Here is a 20,164-nt window from a genome sequence, read left to right as displayed (position 1 = left end):
ATGATGGTTAACATTAAAAAAAAAAAAATGCTGTTGGCCACCTGGCCCCAATCTCCAGCCCCTGCCCCTGCCTGCCTGCACTTACTCTCCGAGGAGCCCTTCCCCCTCCGCCAGCTCATTCAGGGGTCATCCTCACTGCGGCTCAGGATGCCAGGGACGGCGATGAGGGGGCTGCTGCTGCCGCCGCCGCTGACCGTCGCTGCCGCAGAGGACTTGGCTGCGTCCCAGGTCCTTTATAGAGCAGTCAGGAGCGTTCTCTCTCTTTGATCATGATGTAGGAATTTTTGTCCTAAACAGTCGAGGCAGCTGAATCCCAGAGAGGGTCACCAACTCACCCTGAGTCATACAGCTAGGAGGCGAGCATCTTCTGTTGGGAGCTGGGTGGGCTGTGGACTTGCCCCCACGGCCCTCGGGAGCCCAGCGGTTGCAGCCCTCTGATTGACCTGCAGAGGGCGCTCCTGTCACACAGACCAGCCCAGGGCTGCCCCCCGCCTCGCCCCCCCCGCCCGGCCCCCACGCCCAGCCCCTTCCAGTCTGCCCTTAGAAAGGGCTCATCTCAGCCCTCTTCCCTTCAACCCTCACGGTGTAATTAGCCTTCTCAAAATATTCTCTCTGAGTGGGATGGCGACAATTATATGCTACAGACTTCTCCAGTTTCATGAGCAGACTCTATGGACCTCCCGGAGCAAAAGTCACGAGCCATCGCCACTCCAGATGGGGCTGTGTTTTGCACAGCTGAAGTCAGCTCAGCTGCTGGACTTAGCAAGTGGCCCGAGGGCTTCTGGGGACTGTCACGTTGCTGGGCCCTGCTGCACCACACGTGCGCGCGTGCACAGGCGCACACACACACGCACAGGCGCACACACACACGCACAGGCACACAATGAGAGCTCCTTTACTCTGCTACCTCAGTCTCGCTCTCATCTGCCTGCCACATCACCTGCATACTCTCAAATTAGCCGTGAACTTGATCCTCTGGATGTGTGTGGGCGTGTGCTTTTTAAACATGGTATATGATAAAACTCCCTTTCCAGCTGAATCTGAATTTTGAACACCCCTTACATGGCACAGAGACAGCGCCAAGTAATTGAAACGCAAAAAAAGGGATAGTGGTGAATATGCGTGTGCTGTGGCTTGCTGAAAGCAAATCAAATCAGAAGAATGCAGAATGTTAAAAGTAAGTTGAGCGAATTCCTGGTAGTCCAGTGGTTAAGACTCTGCTCCAAATGCAGGGAGTATGGGTTTGATCCCTGGTGGTGGAACTGCCCACATGCTGTGCGATGTGGCCAGAAAAAAAAAAAAAAGCAAGACAAGCAGGAAGGCAGCTGATGACATGGTTACATGTGAAGGCCTTTGGGAGATTCAGCTCCTGTTGTGTCGGACATCATTATGTGACCTTCAGCAGGTTACCTAACCTCTCTGTGCAGACGTTTCCTATTGTGCAAAATGGACGTAAGAATACTACTCTCCTCACAGGGAGGAGAGTAAATGAATTAGTACCAGTAAGGAGCCATCAGTCTTAAACCGGTGGTGGGAAGCCCAGCTTGTGGGGCAGAAAAATGTTAAGCTGTGAATTATTAGGGGAAGACATCACTAGTCAGGATGGGAAGATTTCAGCACAAACAAGATGCCAAGGCTTTTAGGCAGCTTTAGAAATATCTAAAAACACCTATGTAGTTAAATTCTCAGTATGTAAGAGTTTCAAGCAGCATAGATCAAGTTTGAATCCCGTCTGCCACACTTCTTTCTCCCAGAAGTGATTACTCTCGTCAGTTTCATGGGATTGCTCCCATGTCTTTTTCTTTCATGTATATACATATCTATGTTTCTACAGAAATCATGGCTTTGCTTGACTTTGAAAAAACATACCTATGTATTTATTTTTGCCTGGGCTCGGTCTTCGTTGCAGTGTATGCGCTCTCTCAGATGTGGCGAGCGGGGGCCACCGTCTAGTCGCGGTGCGTGGGCTGCTCATCGCGGTGGCTTCTTCTTTGTTCCTGTTTTTCTTTTGCAGAACACAGCCTCCAGGTCGTGTGGGCTTCAGTGGTTGCGGCGCCCAGGCTTACCTGCCCCGCAGTGCGTGGGACCTTAGTTCCAGACCAGGGATCGAACCTGCGTCCCCTGCTTTGGCAGGTGGATTCTCAACTCCTGGACCACCAGGAGAGTCCCAGACTTTTTTTTTTTTTAAATACCAACATCAAGTGTGCTGTCTTGGAGCCCTTTCCTTGTCAGTATGCATAGTACTCATTTTAAGTGCTGCAAAATATGTAAATGTGGGGATGTACAATGGTTTGATCATTCCTCAGGAAGTTTCTTAATAGCAATGAAGATATATACGTTACTGTATTCTTCCTGGAATACAGAGTCGGTCTAGTGACCGCAGCTGCCCCAAAGTTTCAGGGGGCTCCCATTGCTCAAAGCCTAGTATCTCCAGGGTGACTTCAGTCTGTATCTCTGCCATGCTCTGTGATCACCGCTTCTTAAACCTCATCCCCTCCACCCTTGTGTTCCTGTCCAGCTTGGCGGCCTTCCCTTCCTTCTCTGCCCAGTCCTCCCGCCCTACATTCACTCATTCAGCTCAGATGAACGTCAGGGCTGCCCTCGGTCACTTCCCCAGCTGGAAATAACTGTGAGTGTGAGTATGTGTGTATGTGATTCCACAGCTTGTGTGCCTTCTTCATTCCTCCATCCAGCAAGTATTTATCAAGTGTCTATCATTTTGTCTCTTTGCTCTGCTGTCTTCCCTGACTCTCTCACTTCCTTGAGGGATGAGATCATGTCTCAGACACAGGGTTTCCAGGGGGAACAGACATTCTGGTTTGCTCAGCATGGTTCCAACTTTCACCTGTTAAACTGGTAGGATTATTATATTGCTGTTCAGCCGCTACCTTGTGTCTGACTCTTTGCCACCCCGTGGACTGCAGCACGCCAGCCTCCTCTGTCCTCCACTGTCTCCTGGAATTTGCTCAAATCCATGTCCAGTGAGTTAGCGATGCTATCTAACCATCTCATCCTCTGCCACCCCCTTCTCCTTTTGCCTTCAACCTTTCCCAGCACCAGGGTCTTTTCCATCGAGTCCGCTCTTTGAATCAGGCAGCCAAAGTATTGGAGCTTCAGCTTCAGCCACAGATCTCCCAGTGAATACTCAGAATTGACTGGTTTGATCTCCTCTCAGTCCAAGGGATTCTCAAGAGTCTTCTCCAGCACCACAATTTGAAAGCCTCAGTTCTTCAGCACTTGGTATTCTTTATGGTCCAACTGTCATTCTGGTTTAGATGAAAAACTTTCTGATCTCTCTAGTTTTACACACGATAGATGCATACAGTCAATATCAACAAAGAAATGAATGAGTGGATGAATGAATATAATTTGTTTTTCGTGATTTTGAGGTGCCACTCGACTGAGCGGAAGACCTGAGGGTGCATTCTGCACCGTTCAGTCTCCCAGCTGTCATTGCGACCCCGTGGACTGCAGCACGCCAGGCCTCTCTGTCCTGCCCCATCTCCCAGAGTCTGCCCAAGTTCATGTCCATTGCATCGATGATGCCGTCCGACCATCTCATCCTCTGATGCCCTCTTCTCCTTCTGCCCTTGATCTTTCCCAGCATCAGGGGCTTTTCCAGTGAGTCAGCTGTTCCCATCAGATGATCAAAATATTAGAGTTTCAGCTTCAGCATCAGTCCTTCCATGAGTATTCAGGGTTGATTTCCCTTAAGACTGACTGGTTGGATCTCCTTGCAGTCCAAGGGACTCTCAGGAGTCGTCTCCAGCACCACAGTTCAAAGGCATCAATTCTTCAATGCTCTGCCTTCTTTATGGTCCAGCTCTCCCAACTGTGTGTGACCACCGGGAAGACAATGGCCTTGACTACATGGACCATGATACATTCTGTATTACATAGAGGTTATTTCACTCCGGACTCTGCTGTCTTTGAAGGGTTTTGTCATTGTTGAGTCACTCAGTCGTGTCCAACTCTTTGCGACCCCATGCACTGCAGCACGCCAGGCTTCCCTGTCCATCACCAACTCCCGGAGCTTGCTCAAACTCATGTCCACTGAGTCAGTGATACCATCTAGGAATCCTATTATCTGCAGACACTTGTTTGCAGGTGTTCTTGTTATAAGATTCTAATAGTTTCTCTAGTATGCTGAAAAATGACGGGTGCAAAGGCAATGTCTATTAATTAAAAGGATGGTGATGCTACTGAGTGAAGTAAGTCAGACAGAGGGTGAGAAATATTGTATGACATCCCTTATGTGGGATCCAAAAAGAAATGAGACAGATGAACTTACCTACTAAACAGAAGGAGACTCACAGGCTTAGAGAACGAACTTATGGTTGTCAGGGTGGGGGAAGGGATAGTTAGGGAGTTTGTGATGGTCATGTATACACTGCTATCTATAAAATGGATAACCAACAAGGACTGCTGTACAGCAGATGGAGCTCTGCTCAGTGGCACGTGGCAGCCTGGATGGGAGGGGAGTTTGGGGAGAAATGGATGCGTGCATATGTACGGCAGAATCCCTTCACTGTTTACTTGAAATCATCACAACATTGTTACTTGGCTCTACCCCAATACAAAATAAAAAAGTTTTTTTTTTTTTTAAAGCATGACTCATTGAACTTCAGTTAGAAAGTTGCTCCTAAGATATGATAGTCAAGAACAGCAGTTCAGCCTGTGGGCTCTGGAGTCAGACACCTGAGTGCATCAGGATTCGGCTGCTTCCTGCTGTGTAAACTGGAACAAGTCACTTCTTTGCTGAGCCTCAGTTTCCTTGTCTGTAAAGTGGGGATAATAACCTTGCTGCAGCACAAATAGAAATGAGGCTTTTATTTAAATGAGGACACAATGAACCGGCTGGGGAAGCAACACAAACAGGCCCGAGAGTCAGGCGATCTTGGTTATTCTTCAGCTGCTGCTGGCAACAGGGGATCCAACCAGCCAGTCCTAGAGCAGAGCAGTCCTGAATGCTCATTGGAAGGACGGATACGGAAGCTGAAGCTCCAGTACTTTGGCCTCCTGATGTAAAGAGCCAACCCATTGGAAAAGACCCTGATGCTGGGAAAGATTGAAGGCAAGGGAGAAGGGGGCCTCAGAGGATGAGATGGTTGAATGGCTTCATCAACTTAATGAACATGAGTTTGAGCAGATTCCAGGAGATAGTGAAGGACAGGGAAGCCCGGTGCGCTGCAGCCGTGGGGTCACATGGAGTTGCACGTGATTGGATGACTGAACAACAGCGACTAACTAACACTCACTGCTGGGCTCGCCCTCCCAGAGCCAGTCACTCTGACCCCATCTGAACTGTGCTCTGCCCCTGACGTTCCTCTCTGCCTGCGCTCTCTTGTAGCAGGCTTCACTTCAGAAAGAAGACCACAGGCCGCTAACTGCAGAAAAGACCAACTCCAGTTACCAAGTTGCCTGATGCCAACCATGGCTGTTTTGAAATTTTGCAAAAGAAAAAAAAATGCAAGACCTTCATGGGGATATGAAACCAGGAAGTGGGGGCAGAGTCACTGAGGCGCGAGCCGGTTGTGTTTCCCTTTTGCCTGGAAAAGAATAAAGTTACTATTGTTCCTTCCTCCGAACTCCGTCTCTGTGTTTCTGTTTGGCAGCGGTGGACAGGGAACCAAGATTCTGGCATCAACCTCACAGCTTTGTTGTCAGAATTAGATGAGGTAGTGAGTGTGAACTGTTAGGCTGAACCATAGGAAACCATCTCTGTTTGACCCTCATCAGCTCTAAAATGGCACGTCACACAGTTTAACATGGCAGGTGCCTGGCAGGCAATCAGCATTTGAGACGTGGTGGCTAACACTGCAAGCCTGGGACCTGGGACCCTTTGCTGTAAAGCTTGCACTGGGCACAGCTCTCTTCCAGTTATAAAATACAAAGAAACGGGATGAAACTAAAAATTGTGTGCATGTGCAGCCGGGGGAAATTCTGTACCAAAAGATACAACCCCCCAGAAAACCCATCTGCCATTTCTGAAGAGCAAGGAACAGAAGCTGAGTGTTAGGAACCAAAGCAGGGTACTGAGCATGCCCCCAACCCAACGCCACGAAGGGGTGGGCAAGCCACCTAAGCCACGCCCCCGGCCCACCCCTCAGTTCAGTTCAGTCGCTCAGTCGTGTCCAACTCTGTGACCCCATGAATTGCAGCACGCCAGGCCTCCCTGTCCACCACCAACTCCCGGAGTTCACTCAGACTCACGTCCATCGAGTCAGTGATGCCATCCAGCCATCTCGTCCTCTGTCGTCCCCTTCTCCTCCTGCCCCCAATCCCTCCCAACATCAGAGTCTTTTCCAATGAGTCAACTCTTCGCATGAGGTGGCCAAAGTACTGGAGTTTCAGCTGTAGCATCATTCCTTCCAAAGAAACCCCAGGGCTGATCTTCTTCAGAATGGACTAGTTGGATCTACTTGCAGTCCAAGGGACTCTCAAGAGTCTTCTCCAACACCACAGTTCAAAAGCATCAATTCTTTGGCGCTCAGCCTTCTTCACAGTCCAACTCTCACATCCATACATGACCACTGGAAAAACCTTAGCCTTGACTAGATGGACCTTTGTTGGCAAAGTAATGTCTCTGCTTTTCAATATGCTATCTAGGTTGGTTATAACTTTCCTTCCAAGGAGTAAGCGTCTTTTAATTTCATGGATGCAGTCACCATCTGTAGTGATTTTGGAGCCCAGAAAAATAAAGTCTGACACTGTTTCCATTGTTTCCCCATCTATTTCCCATGAATTTATGGGACCAGATGCCATGATCTTCGTTTTCTGAATCTTGAGTTTTAAGCCAACTTTTTCACTCTCCTCTTTCACCTTCATCAAGAGGCTTTTTAGTTCCTCTTCACTTTCTGCCATAAGGGTGGTGTCATCTGCATATCTGAGGTTATTGATATTTCTCCCGGCAATCTTGATTCCAGCTTGTGCTTCTTCCAGCCCAGCATTTCTCATGATGTACTCTGCATAGAAATTAAATAAGCAGGGTGACAATATACAGCCTTGACGTACTCCTTTTCCCACCCCTGGACACCCTATCCTCACCCCGCTGTGCAAGGAGGACCTTGCCCCCTTGGGGAGCAAGCAAGTTGCTTCTGTTCACTCCCTGCTGCAGTCAGCACAAGCATCTCGGTAAAGCCTTGCCTGAATTTCTCATCTGACCTCTAGTCAATTTCTATTGATTGGAGAAGGTCAAGAGCCCTGATCGGTATCAATCTGATTGGATTGATATTTCGGCTTCCGTGGCCTAACTGAACAGGCATTTTATTCTTTCATTCAAAACATTTTCTGAGAACTGACTATTAAGAGACACTTGCTCCTTGGAAGAGAAGCTATGACAAACCTAGACAGCATGTTAAAAAGCAGAGACATTACTTCGCTGACAAAGGTCCATCTAGTCAAAGCCATGGGTTTTCCTGTGGTCAGGTATGGATGTGAGAGTGAGAGAGTCAATTCCTAGGCAGGTTGATAAGAAGTCTGGGGTCCCCAAGGAGGCAAAAGGGGTCTGTGGTTCTCCAGGAGGAGATAGGGGTCTGGAATTCTCAAGGAGGAGGAAAGGATAAACTTTTTTTTTCTCTACATTCCTTAGTCTTAGCCACATAAAACCTTTTTTTTTCTTTAAGTCTGGAACTGATGATTACACAACTCAGTTTAAACTCTGTACTAGGGATTATATAACAACAATGCTTGAGGACAGTTTCTCCTTCCTGAAAGCCTTGGACCTAATCCTGTTATCTTAGAATGTATATTATGGGAGTGGGTCTGGTAGGATCTCTCTGTTGTTAAGTTCTAATCCTGTTATCCTAAAATGTAAATTGTGGGAGTGAGTCTCGTAAAATTGTCACAAACTTCAAACATTCTTTTGATTTATTTTAATACCTAATTTAAAAGCATACAGCTCCCTTGCTGACACTGGTTAGGGGGGCACTCTCCATCCCCTTCTGATGTTTGTCAGAAGCTTCCTCTGTCCATTTTCTTACTTTAATAAAACTCTGCTACACAAAAGCTCCTGAGTCATCAAACCTGGTCCCTGGTCCCGAAGTTGAATCTTCTTTGGAGGTCACGGATCCGACACTGTCCACCGTAAGCTACCCTCTTGGGGGCTCGTCCGGGATCTTCAGGACAAGGTAAGAACACACAGAGCTCTAGCCTCCCTGCTGTCTCAGTACACACATGGTCTGCTTTACTTTTTAGCTCTTCAGTGTCCTTGTGTGAGTGAGTGACATGCCCTGTGTGAAGCAGGTGATGAGCCCTGCTATGCAGTTTTGTGGTGCCTCATAATGACTGAAGGCAGCCCCCAAAAGGGGAGCCTTGTTGGGGGTTCATGCCAACCCGCCAAGGCCAAGAGACACCCAAGGTCCCTGCTAGGGGAGCAGCAGAGATGGGAAAAGCGCGTGGACTGAACTTTCTCGGTCAGCTTTTCCTGATCTCTTTGACCATTCTGTAATTGTGTGGGGAATTAGAGCTACTAACCTAATCTGTCGGATCACAGACTTTCACGGGAATTGTGATCCAGGCTGTTATTATGCACTTTTACTTAGACCCCGTGTATGGAAGCGCCTGGCCTTGCTAGGAGCCCAAAGTTGCAGGAGTGCGTATGGAGCGAGGAGGAGCTCTGGCTCCAGGAACGTCTCTCAGGCTAGATGTCACCCTCCTGGCTGCCTGCCCCAGGGGTCAGCGACCTGAAAGGGAGGCTTTGTCACAGCCGTGCCTCCTGTCTATGTGGAGAGAAGCACTGCTGGAGCCCGTGAGGCCTTCTGAGGACATAGGTTGGGAGCTGCAGGGTCTGGTCAGGCTGGAAGTGCAACAGGCTTCCTCCTTTGGTAGCGCTAGCTCCTAGCGGGCCAGAGGAGGCTCGCTGATGGCTTTTGTCTCAACTCCTTAGATATTCCTTTCGTGGAATCTGTCGAAATGAACTGGAAGGAATGGCCCTGATAGTTCGAGAACAAAAATCACTTTTCCTTCGCTGGCCAGCCCTCCACCACCTCTTTGCTCTCACATACACCGGCGTGGCGACACTCAGGAGGGACATCCTGGTTGTTGTTCGTCCCTTTACAACTCACACACTTCCCCTAGGAGTCCTAGCTTGGGAAACATTCTGGGAAAGCTACTCTCCTCCACCTCGGGAGGCATCAGAAGAAGAGGGCAAATCAAACCAAGGTCCTGGTGTTATGGAACTAAGTCAGTCTGGGATGCCATCAGGTCTACCCCGGGGGCATCTCCACACAACCTTGGTGGGCAGACAGAATGAAAACCACAATCACAGAAAACTAAGCAATCTCATTGCATGGACCACAGCCTTGTCTAACTCACTGAAACTATGAGCCATGCCATGTAGGGACACCCTCTGATGGAGAAGGATAAGCTTAAGGAAGCTTCCTGATGGGAGAGACTGACTGAGGGGGAAACTGCGTCTTGTTCTGATGGGTGAGGCCATGCTCAGTAAATCTAATCCAATTTTCTGTGTTCCCTCCCTGTTATTTACCTGGGGCCAAACTATGGTGGAGATAATGAAGACAATGGCGACCTCCTTCAAAACGCCCCATGCAGACACTGCTGCACTCAGGGCCCCCGACCCTGCAGCAGCCACCGCCACCCACGCCTCCACCAGCGACTCCTGGATGCTCACGGGCAAGTCTGGGTCAGTCTCTTGTGGGGTCCCTGCTGCTTTCTCCTGGGTCCTGGTTTGCACAAGGTTCTGTGTGTGCCCTCCAAGAGTCTGTGTCCCCAGTCCTGTGTAAGTTCTGGCAGCTCTATGATGGGGTTACTGGCGACCTCCTCCAAGAGGGCTTGTGCCACACCCAGGTCTGCTGCACCCAGAGCCCCTGTCCCTGCAGCAGTCCACTGCTGACCTGTACCTCCTCAGGAGACACTCACACACAGTTCTGTCTCCGTCTCTGTGGGGTCTCTGGGTCCTGGTGCGCACAAGGTCAGGGCTGAACAGGAACCCAGTTGGCTGGGGAGTGAGCCACAGGTGAAAATCACATTGCTCACATCATCCAGGCTTGAGACAAGGCTGCAGAGCTGGGCTTTCTGCATGAATATGTCTTTTATCTGGTTGTCCAGCTGGAGGAGAGATACCACATGCTGTCATTTGGTATCACCACACTGTATTATCAGTAACACTGCCATCAGCCCCTTGGAGCTGAGGCCCCTTGGACGAGGATCCTGGATAAGTCCTCCTGGGCAGGCAGAGTTTATCCCTGGCTGCTCTTTTGCTTGGGGAGGAGGGATTCCACTTCCACAGGCTTCTGGCTATGCCAGGGTGTGGATCAGATCCCATCTGGAATGAAGAGGCTGATATAATGACGACCCCAATGCCCCTTACCTGGGAACAGAAGACATATTAAAATGCAGAATCAGGTTGTATCCCAGAGAATGGTGACAGGAAGGAGGCTGGAGGTGGGGGAGTTAGGTTTTCCCTTTCCACAGTGCTGGTGGGGATTCTCTTCCTGACGTGAGCAGAGGGGACTTGGCCAAGGGCACTCCCTTTGTCGAGAGGCCAGTCCTGGCAACGTTGCAGCAGCCACGATCCAGGCAAGAGAACCTTCTGTAGGGGCGAGATGCTGCACATGAGGGCCAAGGAGGGCTGATATCTATCTTCTATTTCTCTTTTTGGTATTATACAATCAACTTTTGTTAGCCATTGCAGTCAGTCTAGCTGGATTCTGAGGGTTTAAGGAATGTACCTATTTCTACAACTGGGACTCAGCCTGGTAGAGATGATTCTATAACTCTGCCATCCTATATGGTAGCTGTGCCCAAGCTTGCACTCAGTCACTTCAGTCATGTACGACCCTTTGCAAACCTGACTGTAGCCCACCACGCTCCTCTATCCATGGGATTTTCCTGGCAAGAATAATGGAGTGGGTTGCCATGCCCTCCTCCAGGGGATCTTCCCCATCTAGGGATCAAATCCGCATCTCTTGCATTGCAGGCAGACTCTTTACCCCCAGCTACCAAGGAAGCCCAATATGGTAGCCACTTGTGGCTACTGAATGCTTAAAATGTGGCTAGTCTTAAGAGAGATGTGATTTAAACATAAAATATATTTTAGCTTTCAAGGACTTACTATCAAAAAAGAGAACGTGAAATATTTCACTAATATTTTAAAAATTTGATTACCTATTGAAATGATAGTAATTTGGATATACTGCTATAAAGAAGACATTATTAAATTAACTGCACCTGTTTTTCACTTTTAAAAATGTGGCTACCAGGAAACTTAAAATTACATATGTGGCTTGCACTGTTTCTATTGGAAGTCTCCGGATGACTTTCAGAAATTCTGAGGTGAGTGAGTGGCCAAGATGTGAAGACACCAGCAGGATGGATTCAGTACACTAGCGTCCCTTGGGGAGTTCCCGACATAGGTGAGTCAGGAAACCCCCGTCGAGGATGGGCTCCAGCAATGCTAGTTGGGTACAAAGGAGAAGAATGACCTCAGAGGGCTGGACCTGTGGGTGAAGTCCAGGAATAAAGAGAGCTGGAGATTTTAATTTTGCACCAGAACATCTGTCCAGAAACCCAAGATGGGGCTGAGAGGTAAGAAGCCCCCAGGTGCATCCCAAAGAGCTTGCAAGTGGCTTCCAGTTTCAGCAACCAACTAGGTGATCCTATTTTAGGGCCTTAGGAACTTACTCACAAAGACCTTGTTGATCATGGCTATGGATTTATGTGTGTGTGCTTAGTCGCTCAGTCATGTCTGACTCTTTGCAACCCCACAGACTGTAGCCTGCCAGGCTTCTCTGTTCATGGGATTCTTCAGGCAAGAATACTGGAGTGAGTGGCCATGCCCTCCTCCAGGGGATCTTCCCAACCCAGGGATCGAACCCAGGCCTCCCCCCTTGCAGGAAGATTCTTTACTGTCTGAGCCACCAGGGAAGCCTATGGGTTTTATGCCATGGGTTAAATCGTACATCCTGTGCGACAACTCCACATTATGAGAATATGTTATCACTCAGAGCAGTGGGCACACTGGCGCTTTGCCCAGATCCCTTTCTTGTTCTGGGAACCCATCCCCCAGCTCCTGGGACTCCTCTGCTAAAAAGCACAAGCTGTGGGCAATTCCCTGGCCATCCAGGGGTTGGGACCCTATGCTTTTACAGCCACTGGGGGTGCGGGTTCAATCTCTGGTCAGGGAACTAAGATCCCGCAAGCCGAGAGGCATGGCAAAACACAAAACTACAGCTGTGACCCCCTTCAGATGATTGCCGGTGGGCTCCAGGGACCCCCTTGCCCGTTCAGAGTTCAAGTCCCCACGGCCAGTGACTGACTGGTGTAGGTTGTGAGACTTGGCCCCAGATGGAATGACTGAGCTGCCACTTCTGCTCAGAGCCCTCCTGTGACCAGGCTGAGGCTACATCTGAAATCACACTCTTGGCCTCTTCCCTTTTCTGGTCCTGCTCCCTGCGCTCCCTTCCTGGTTTCTCAGGGAGGCATTTCCTTCATAAGTCACTTGTTCCCAAAAGCTCACCTTTGGCTTTCCTTCTGGGGAACCCCACCAGAAAACAGTCAGACTTTATTGTGGGTGTTGGTCTTGACCTTGGGTGGTGGCCAGGTACTACACATCCATCGACTGTGTGGGATTCCAAACCCTCGGGGTACCCTTCCTGAGACCCCTGGTTGTGTGTGTAGAAGGGCAGCGACCACAGGGCCAGGAGAGGGCCCGTGTATGGCCATGAAGCAACCATGAACATCACACCAGCAGCCACAGGACTTCCCTCCGACCATTTATTTTGTTGCTGCTTAATCAGGCTCTTTCCCAACATGTCGCCATCTCCAGCATCGCCTCTTGTCCAGAAAGTTGAAACCATGCCCCGCCTCTCGTCATCTTCACAATACCCTCTGCTCTCTTATTTAAAAGATTTCAAAGTAAAGATCGAAACAGGACCTTGGCTGAGTTTTGCAACACGGGAGTGTATTCTAGGCCTATGTTTATAGAAGGTGGTGGGTGGGAAAGAATCACAAGCCCAGGGATGCTGGGGGGATATCCACGGCAAGGGCAGTCGCACGGGTGGGCAAGCAAGACGGGGAAGGCCGTCTGAGGCCTGGGGGCTTCAGAGTCATCAGCAACTGCTAACTTACTGATGGGGAGAGCCTTAGAAAAATCCAGAAATACACACCGTCTCCACACGGGAAGTGCGCGCTTCCCCTTAAGGCAGACTAAAAAAGAAAAAATGAAAGCCCCACACACACATTAACCAAGCACAAAAACACACAGCAAACTCTAAGTCTCCAGATAAACATTCACAAATAGGCACTTGGTGTCTTCAGCTCTGGGGTTGGAGAAACCTGGGGCTTGGGCCCCAAAGGCAGGAGCCGCTGTTCCCAAAGCGGGAACAGCAGCTTCTGAAGGCGCTGGGGCCCCATCTGCTGGGGGGCACTGGCCCCGCTGGACGGGCAGGAGGCTTGTTTAAAGAAGACCCACCCCTCTCATTTCACTGCGACAGCGACTTGTGGAAGCTCTGCACCCTGTGCATTCCCTGAATATAGTGAACTGGTATTTCTAAAGAGTGCATCACCGGAAGGGCAGATGTGGACATTTAAATGTGGGTGGCTGCCTCCTGGAGGCAAGGCAAGGGCCAGAACCTGCTTGCTACCGGGCCCTGTACCCTCAGAGCCCACCACTGTGCCCGGCACTCAGACACACAATACAGGTTTGCTGAATGAGTGAATAATCCAAGATCTCATTCTTCAGGAATCCAAATTTACAACCTTTTCATTGGTTATAAATCAGTTCCTTTTTAACTCTCGAAGTGGAATTATAATTCACTTATTCTCTGAAGTCAGCTGCCCTTAAAGGAAATTTTAAAGCTGAAACTAAGTCTTTTCAGTGGGAGCCAGAGAATGAATCTGATTATGTCCAAATGAGAGGATTTTCAGCATGTACTAATAAACTTCAGTGGGGATCATCGGTCCATCTCTAAGGCCAGTATCTGGCCCAGAACTGGCTGTTGGGGCTGGAGGTTAGGGCAGGGTCTTTATGTCTTGTGCCTGACATCTGGAGAGGAGAGGTGGGTCTTTAATTGTGTCTTGTGGCGGGGAGGTCTGAGTGTGGCTGGTGGGGAAGAAGTCCTTGTCTAGCTGCCTGGAGAGACGGCATCAGAGCAGGAAGTGGAGGCCATGAGAGGAGATGGGTCAGGGGCGGCCAGAGAATCGAGAACCCAGCAGAGAAGATGGGTAACACAGCTCACCCTGGGGCATCTTTGCACATGGAACTCTGGGGCCATGAGGATGCTGGGGTCGGGGCGGGGGGTGGGGAACTCCCAAACATCTGGGAGAGCCTGGGTCCATGAGAAAGATGAGGCAGAAGGAGCATCTCAGAAATGGAGAAGGCTGTGCTGATAAAATCTGCTGCCAGCGAAGGGTCTAAGCTCGATGATTGGACCCTCGGGGAGTGGGGAGCTGCCAGTGGTGTCTACACTGCAGAGGGCAAGCAAGGGGATCTGCGGCAGCCTGGAAAGGAATGAATAAATGGGGTGGCCCCCTGGACAAACAGCAGTGGATTTCAAAGGATGACGGCAGTTCTAGGTACACCTGGATCCCAGAATCCCCTCATGCCGGCTGCCTTGGCCCTCGGGGCACGGCTGCTGGGCAAACTGGCCGTCCCAGAGCCTCTTCCCGTCTCCTCTCATTCCGCTTTGGACAACAGACTAAAGACTGGGGAAGGTTCTGGGCCCTGGGGTTTTTGGCTTGCTTTTCACATCAGGGCTACACAGACTCTGGCCAAACGTTCAGCTACTTTCAGGACGGTCCACGTGGAGGGTCACGGGGGGAGATGACATTGTGGGTGCTGAGGCCCTTCTGAGGGAGGCAAGGCACGGATACCCCACACCCGTCCCCAGTGCTGGAAGGCCCCTCAGGGGCGGCCCGCAGTCCAGTCCAGGCAGGGGGTGCTCTGGGGGTACGAAGAGTCTGGAGAAGTCAGGGAGGGCGGGGGGCACCCGGGCCCTGTGGTGTCAGCCCCGACAGCTGGGTCTCCTCCTTTTTGTCATACAAGCGCCTGACTCGGCTTTGGTTGCTGAGTACTCACTTCAAACATGGTGACCTTGAGTGAACACACTGCCAGCTACGTGACCAGGTAAGGAGCCAGGCCGCCTCCCCTCACTGAGGCCCTCTCTTCTAGAGATCTTAGTTGATTCTGATAACTGACAATTGGGGCTACCTTTTTTCCCCCCTCTTCCCTCGCTTTAAATTTCCACTCTCCCATTTAAAATTCACCAAGAAAGAGAAAGCCCTCGAAAAACCAGACCCCCACCCTCAACTCGCATGCAAGCAGAGGCCCAGTTTCCTGGGCTCTCTCTCCCCACGACCTAGCTGTGTGGCCCAGTGTGCCAGGCAACTTCCGGGTCCTGTAAGTAAAGTGAAATTGAAAGTAGAAACGTTTCCCCCAAGTTCCCTGATGGCTATCGCTGAAGGGCATCCTGCAGTCACACTAAGAACCACAGAGGCTGGTCCGGCACCAGCACGGCAGCCGTGGGGCTGCGGCCCGCTCACGGCAGCCCCGGGCAGGTCAGGGCTCCATGTGCCACCACTTGAAGGCGAAGGGCTTCCGGCGCACGTTGGTGCCGCAGTGCACCTCGCCCAGGAACTTGTGGTAGGCGGAGATGTCGTCCACGAAGGTGCAGCAGAGGCCCAGGGGCTCCAGCAGGCAGCGCACATGCGTCTCCAGGCAGCACACCTCCTCCACCTGCGGCCCGAACGGCTTGGGGATGCCCAGGTCCTTGTCGAGTACGATCATGTTCACCTGGGACGGGCAGGGGGGCGGCAGTCACCGTCACTGAGCGCCTGCTCTGCCCGCCCTGCTCCAAGCCCTCCAACAGCCCTGCGATCCGGGACTGTGAGTATCCCCACTTTACAGATGAGGAAGCGGAGGCTCAGAGGGGGCTCAGCACTCCATACACGGCACAGCTACATGGAAAGCCTAGCAACCGCCCCGTGTGTGTGTGTGGACACACGTGTGCATGCAGCTGCATGTGCATCGGTGTGTGCACTGCACGCGTGAACGCGTGTTTTCATGTGCGTATACACGCAGCTGTGTTTCTTGTGTGTGAGTTTTTTAACCTCTTTCTAGCTCTAGAAGACTCTCCTCTATGATAACAAGAATCTCTCTCGTCTATAAAGGCCTTTGAATTTACAAAGCACTTTCCACTGTGTTAAGCTGAAGCCTCCCCCAGGATCCCAAGGGGCAACCAGGAGGAGCAGTCCTCCAGGCAGGGTGAGTGCTGGGGTGGGAGGCCACACGGCAGCTCAGCCGGGCCTGGGGTCTGGGCCTCCCGTTCGGCCAGCCTCAGCAAGGGGTCCCTCCAAGTCTGGCCCGCCCCTACTGACAGTTTGGGTGAGGTCCGGAGCCCACAACACCTCACCATGTTTGGGAAGAAGGCCCTGGCCTGGTGGTTCTTGTCCATCTTGAACAGGGCGGGCAGGTCGATGATATCCTGCTCCGTCAGTCCCAGCTCCTTCTTGAGGATGTCGCGGTTCCAGTCCAGGCAGCGCTGGGTGACGGGGAAGAAGGGAGGGCGGGCGAGTGAGGGGCACCCCAACACCTCTGTCCACCTCAGCCCTGCCTGAGGCATCAGACCCGGGGCCCCAGCACTCCAGGGAGCGTGCAGGGCTCCTCCAGCACGGGGCACCTCTCCCATGCCCCTCCCACCCGCACTGGGAGTAATGGAGAAGCGAGAAAGTTACAGAATTCGTACCAGGAGCTCACAGCAATGATACTCAGCACTCATTTACTGATCACCAACTACGAGTCAGACCCTAAGCGCTTGCCATGCAGCGTCCCACTGAATCCTCAGGCCACCCCAGGTGGAAAGAGTAACAGTGACGATGGTCTTGATTAATAATAATAAAAACTAACATGTACGAGCACCCTAAGTGTACGGTTCTGAGTGCTGTACGTACGTTCCTTGTCTCAACCTCAGTCTCGTGAGGTGGACGCTGTTAGTATCTCCTTATTGGAGACCAGGTGGCTCGGTGGTGAAGAATCTGCCTAACAAGACTCAGGTTCAGTCTCCAGGTCGGGAAGATCCCTGGAGAAGGAAACGGCAACCTACTCCAGCACTCTTGCCTGGGAAATCGCATGGACAGAGAAGCTGTTGCACTACAGTCCATGGGTCACAAAGAGCCGAACACGACTGAGCGACTGAGCACACACATCTCGAGTATTAGAGACGAGGGAAGCTAAGACAGACTCCTTAGTGAGCGGCCCAGAGTCCCAGTGCGGAAAGCGAGGGGTCGTGGTCTGATCTCAGATCTACCTGATGCCAAAAAGTGAAACAGAGAGGGGTTGTGATAAAGTCAACTTTCAACCGGCCGTGAGACGTTTGGGGACCTTTGGGAAACTTGGGGTTGCTTCTCCAGCATCCCTCCACCCCTCCCCTTGAAATGCAGCAGCCAGTCGCTGGGTTGAGCTGTCACCTCCTTGAGACGGCTGGTGCCCCTGCCTCTTTGTTCCAGGGGTCAGTTCAAGGGCAATAAACTAGGATTGAGGCAGTCAGCATATGAAATTCCTCTGGCTATAAGAATCGGTTCAGGTTAGCGCAGAGTGAAATGCAAAGCTTTTGTTTAATTGTTGGCGGCATGTAAGACCTCTCTCTTTGTGGAGGTATGGGGGGTGGATGGACGACCTTGAACTGCTGCAACTAAGCTTCTGCCAGGAGGGTGCCTGCAGAGCCCAAGAAGTGCAGGGATGGAGCCAGAGCCCTGATGAATCCTGCAGAGCCCAAGTGCAGGGATGGAGCCAGAGCCCTGATGAGCCTACGCCTGAAATCCACGCCACTGTCGAACTTTCCACTTGTATGAGCCAATCGTGCCCTTTTGTCTCAATATGTCCGAGTTTTTTTTAAACTTGGTGCTTTAAATATGCCCATGCAAACAGAGATCTAATTCAACTAAATAGGACCCTGTTCACTGGTTTCTACTTCTGGATATAATTTTGAGATTTAGGAATTCAGAAAGTAGGATTCATCCATAGAGAGAAAACTTCAGGAATCTGTGACCCCTAAAAAATAAAACTTCAGGGCATATCTTCATATAAGAGTTTTCCTGGAAGTAGGTCTGTAGTTTTCGTATTTTGCTGTCTGTGGGTCTCCCCCAAATGTTGTGGGCTCTAGCCTTACAGAAACTTCGGCTCTTGAGCACCGCTTGGTACATCTTCTTTCCCAGGTCTCCTGTCTGCTTCTGGCCTCTGCTGGCCTGCACCTCCCACCGCTGTCACACACTCAGCTTCCAGTAGGGAGTAAGTCAGGCAGGCGGGCCGCCATCCCCTAGGGCGGCCCCAAGGCTGTGACAGGCGCAGCCTCTTCCCTCCCACAAGGCCCAGCCCGCGCTCACCTGGAAGTACTGGTTCTCCTGCACGAGGCTCTCATTGGACAGAATCTTGTTGATGGTGATGCGCTTGCTGCTCATCCCGCCCAGGCCTGTGGGGGTGAGAGGACAGGGGATGGTCTATGACCTGCCTCGTGCTCTTCTTTGCCAAGACTCTCAGCTTCTGGGCTCTCTCAGGACGAGGCCGATGGAGCAGGAACAGGCAGGAGCGTGGGAGGGCAGCCCCTGCGGACGCTTCTTTCCCCAGGGCTGGCCATGTCACTAGGGCCAGGGAAGAGGGGGGCCGCTGCCTTGCTCTCTCTCTGGCCCGAGGGTGGGGTGGCACAAGAGGCCTGCTTCCAAGGACGAGCAGCGGGCCAGGGGGAGGGTGGCAGAAGCGACCTCCTTCCAAGGACGAGCAGCGGGCCGGGGGGGGGTGGGGTGGCAGAAGCGACCTCCTTCCAAGGATGAGAAGCAGGCCAGGGGGCGGGTGGCAGAAGCGACCTCCTTCCAAGGACGAGCAGCGGGCCAGGGGGGAGGGTGGCAGAAGCAGGGGGCCAGGCAGCGATGCCCTCCTGTTTCAGGCCCGCCTCACGCCCGCCCCCGTGCTGTGCTGGGCCTGCATCTATCTCCTGTCCGCTCGTGGGGACCTGTGTGGTTTCTGATTGGTGACCCCCAACGCTTAGGGAGCACCCGCTATGTAGCAGGGAGCCGTCTGGAAATTCACCGCAGTAGCTCAATAGTCTCCCCCCATCTCTATCAGGTAGCTTCCAGCATTAAAGATGAAGAAGCGGAGGCACAGAGACGCTCCCTGACTCATCCGAGGCCTTATAGCTGGTGGCTGAGCCCGTAAGCAGACCAGGAAGCCAGACTGCAGAGCCCAGCCATTGACTCCTTTCTTCCGTGTCTGATGCTGGTCCACTGCGTTTCCTAGCTTGTTAGTGGCAAACAGATGGGGGCTGCTGCTGAGCGGTCTCCAACCCCTTGGACGCATCTGTACAGAGATAACAGCTCCTGTGCCCTATGGGGGGCTTTGAGGGGTTAATATAGAAAGAAGCTTTCAGAAAGTTGAGACTCATGCCTGCCAACCTAAAACGTTCCTATCGGTGGGAATTAAAAAAGGATAGTGGTCTTATCTTGTCCGTCCCAGACACTAGTCACCATCAGGAACGCTGCCTTTGGACATGGAGGGTGGTCATGTAACTAAGTATCAACCAGTCTGAGGGATACACTCTTGGGATCAGGTGGATTAGAGATGCCAACCTGAAAAGTGACAACAACTAATTTACGAAAAACACTTAAGAAACTGTCATGGCGCCTCACTGAATCCACCTGATCAGCTCCCTTTGTTTCCATGGTTAATTTAAGAGCAAAGCTCCTCCCAGTCTGTCTGTCTCAATTACGTGTCTGAATTAAGCAGACGGTTTCTCGCTCCGGGACTCATGGTGAAGCTGTCCTGCATTGCGTCATCAGCTCTGCTCTTCTTCCTGCCCCTAAACTGCAGGATGTACGCTCTTCTCTAGCTTCGTTTCCAAAGCGCAAGGTCCCCGAGTGCAGATGGCACTTTGGTTTTGAACCATTTAACTCTCCTCGGGGCTGGTGCCATTTGAAGTGTCCCACACCATGTCCCGAAGAACCACAGGCCACTGTCGAGGGTCATAAGGGGCGGTGGGCGGCTTGAGGTGGGGGTGACGACCGCGAGGCCCACAGAGGCCAGGGCCGCCTCCCACCAGGATGACCCCACGGCCTCAGAGCGGGCTGGACGACCGGAAGTGGAGCTGGCTGTCCGGGACAAAGCGCTTACCAGCCCCATCCTCCCAAAGGCCCCCTGGGGGCCTGGCTCGCTGCCAGG

The 20,164-nt window shown here is 51.7% G+C and overlaps 1 protein-coding gene across 6 annotated transcripts in view; it reads right to left on the bottom strand.

The window, feature by feature from the left end:
• Nucleotides 1-12,721: 12,721 nt before the first annotated feature.
• PADI2 (peptidyl arginine deiminase 2) overlaps nt 12,722-20,164 on the bottom strand; it is a 56,297-nt gene continuing 48,854 nt past the window's right edge. For 5 of the 6 annotated variants that reach the window (XM_027522277.1, XM_027522286.1, XM_027522296.1 and 2 more), the window contains 3 exons: nt 18,340-18,425; nt 16,371-16,499; nt 12,722-15,751 (listed from right to left, as the gene is read on the bottom strand). In XM_027522277.1, coding sequence (XP_027378078.1) covers nt 15,518-15,751; nt 16,371-16,499; nt 18,340-18,425 — 449 coding nt within the window. In that variant the 3' untranslated portion in view covers nt 12,722-15,517. Of the gene's footprint in view, nt 15,752-16,370; nt 16,500-18,339; nt 18,426-18,792; nt 19,344-20,164 lie in introns of those variants that run through there. The other variant, XM_027522310.1, reaches the window with a different exon arrangement.

This window comes from Bos indicus x Bos taurus, chromosome 2 (assembly GCF_003369695.1).
Source record: "Bos indicus x Bos taurus breed Angus x Brahman F1 hybrid chromosome 2, Bos_hybrid_MaternalHap_v2.0, whole genome shotgun sequence".
NCBI lineage: Eukaryota > Metazoa > Chordata > Mammalia > Artiodactyla > Bovidae > Bos > Bos indicus x Bos taurus.
This window is presented reverse-complemented; position numbering and strand designations above follow the sequence as displayed.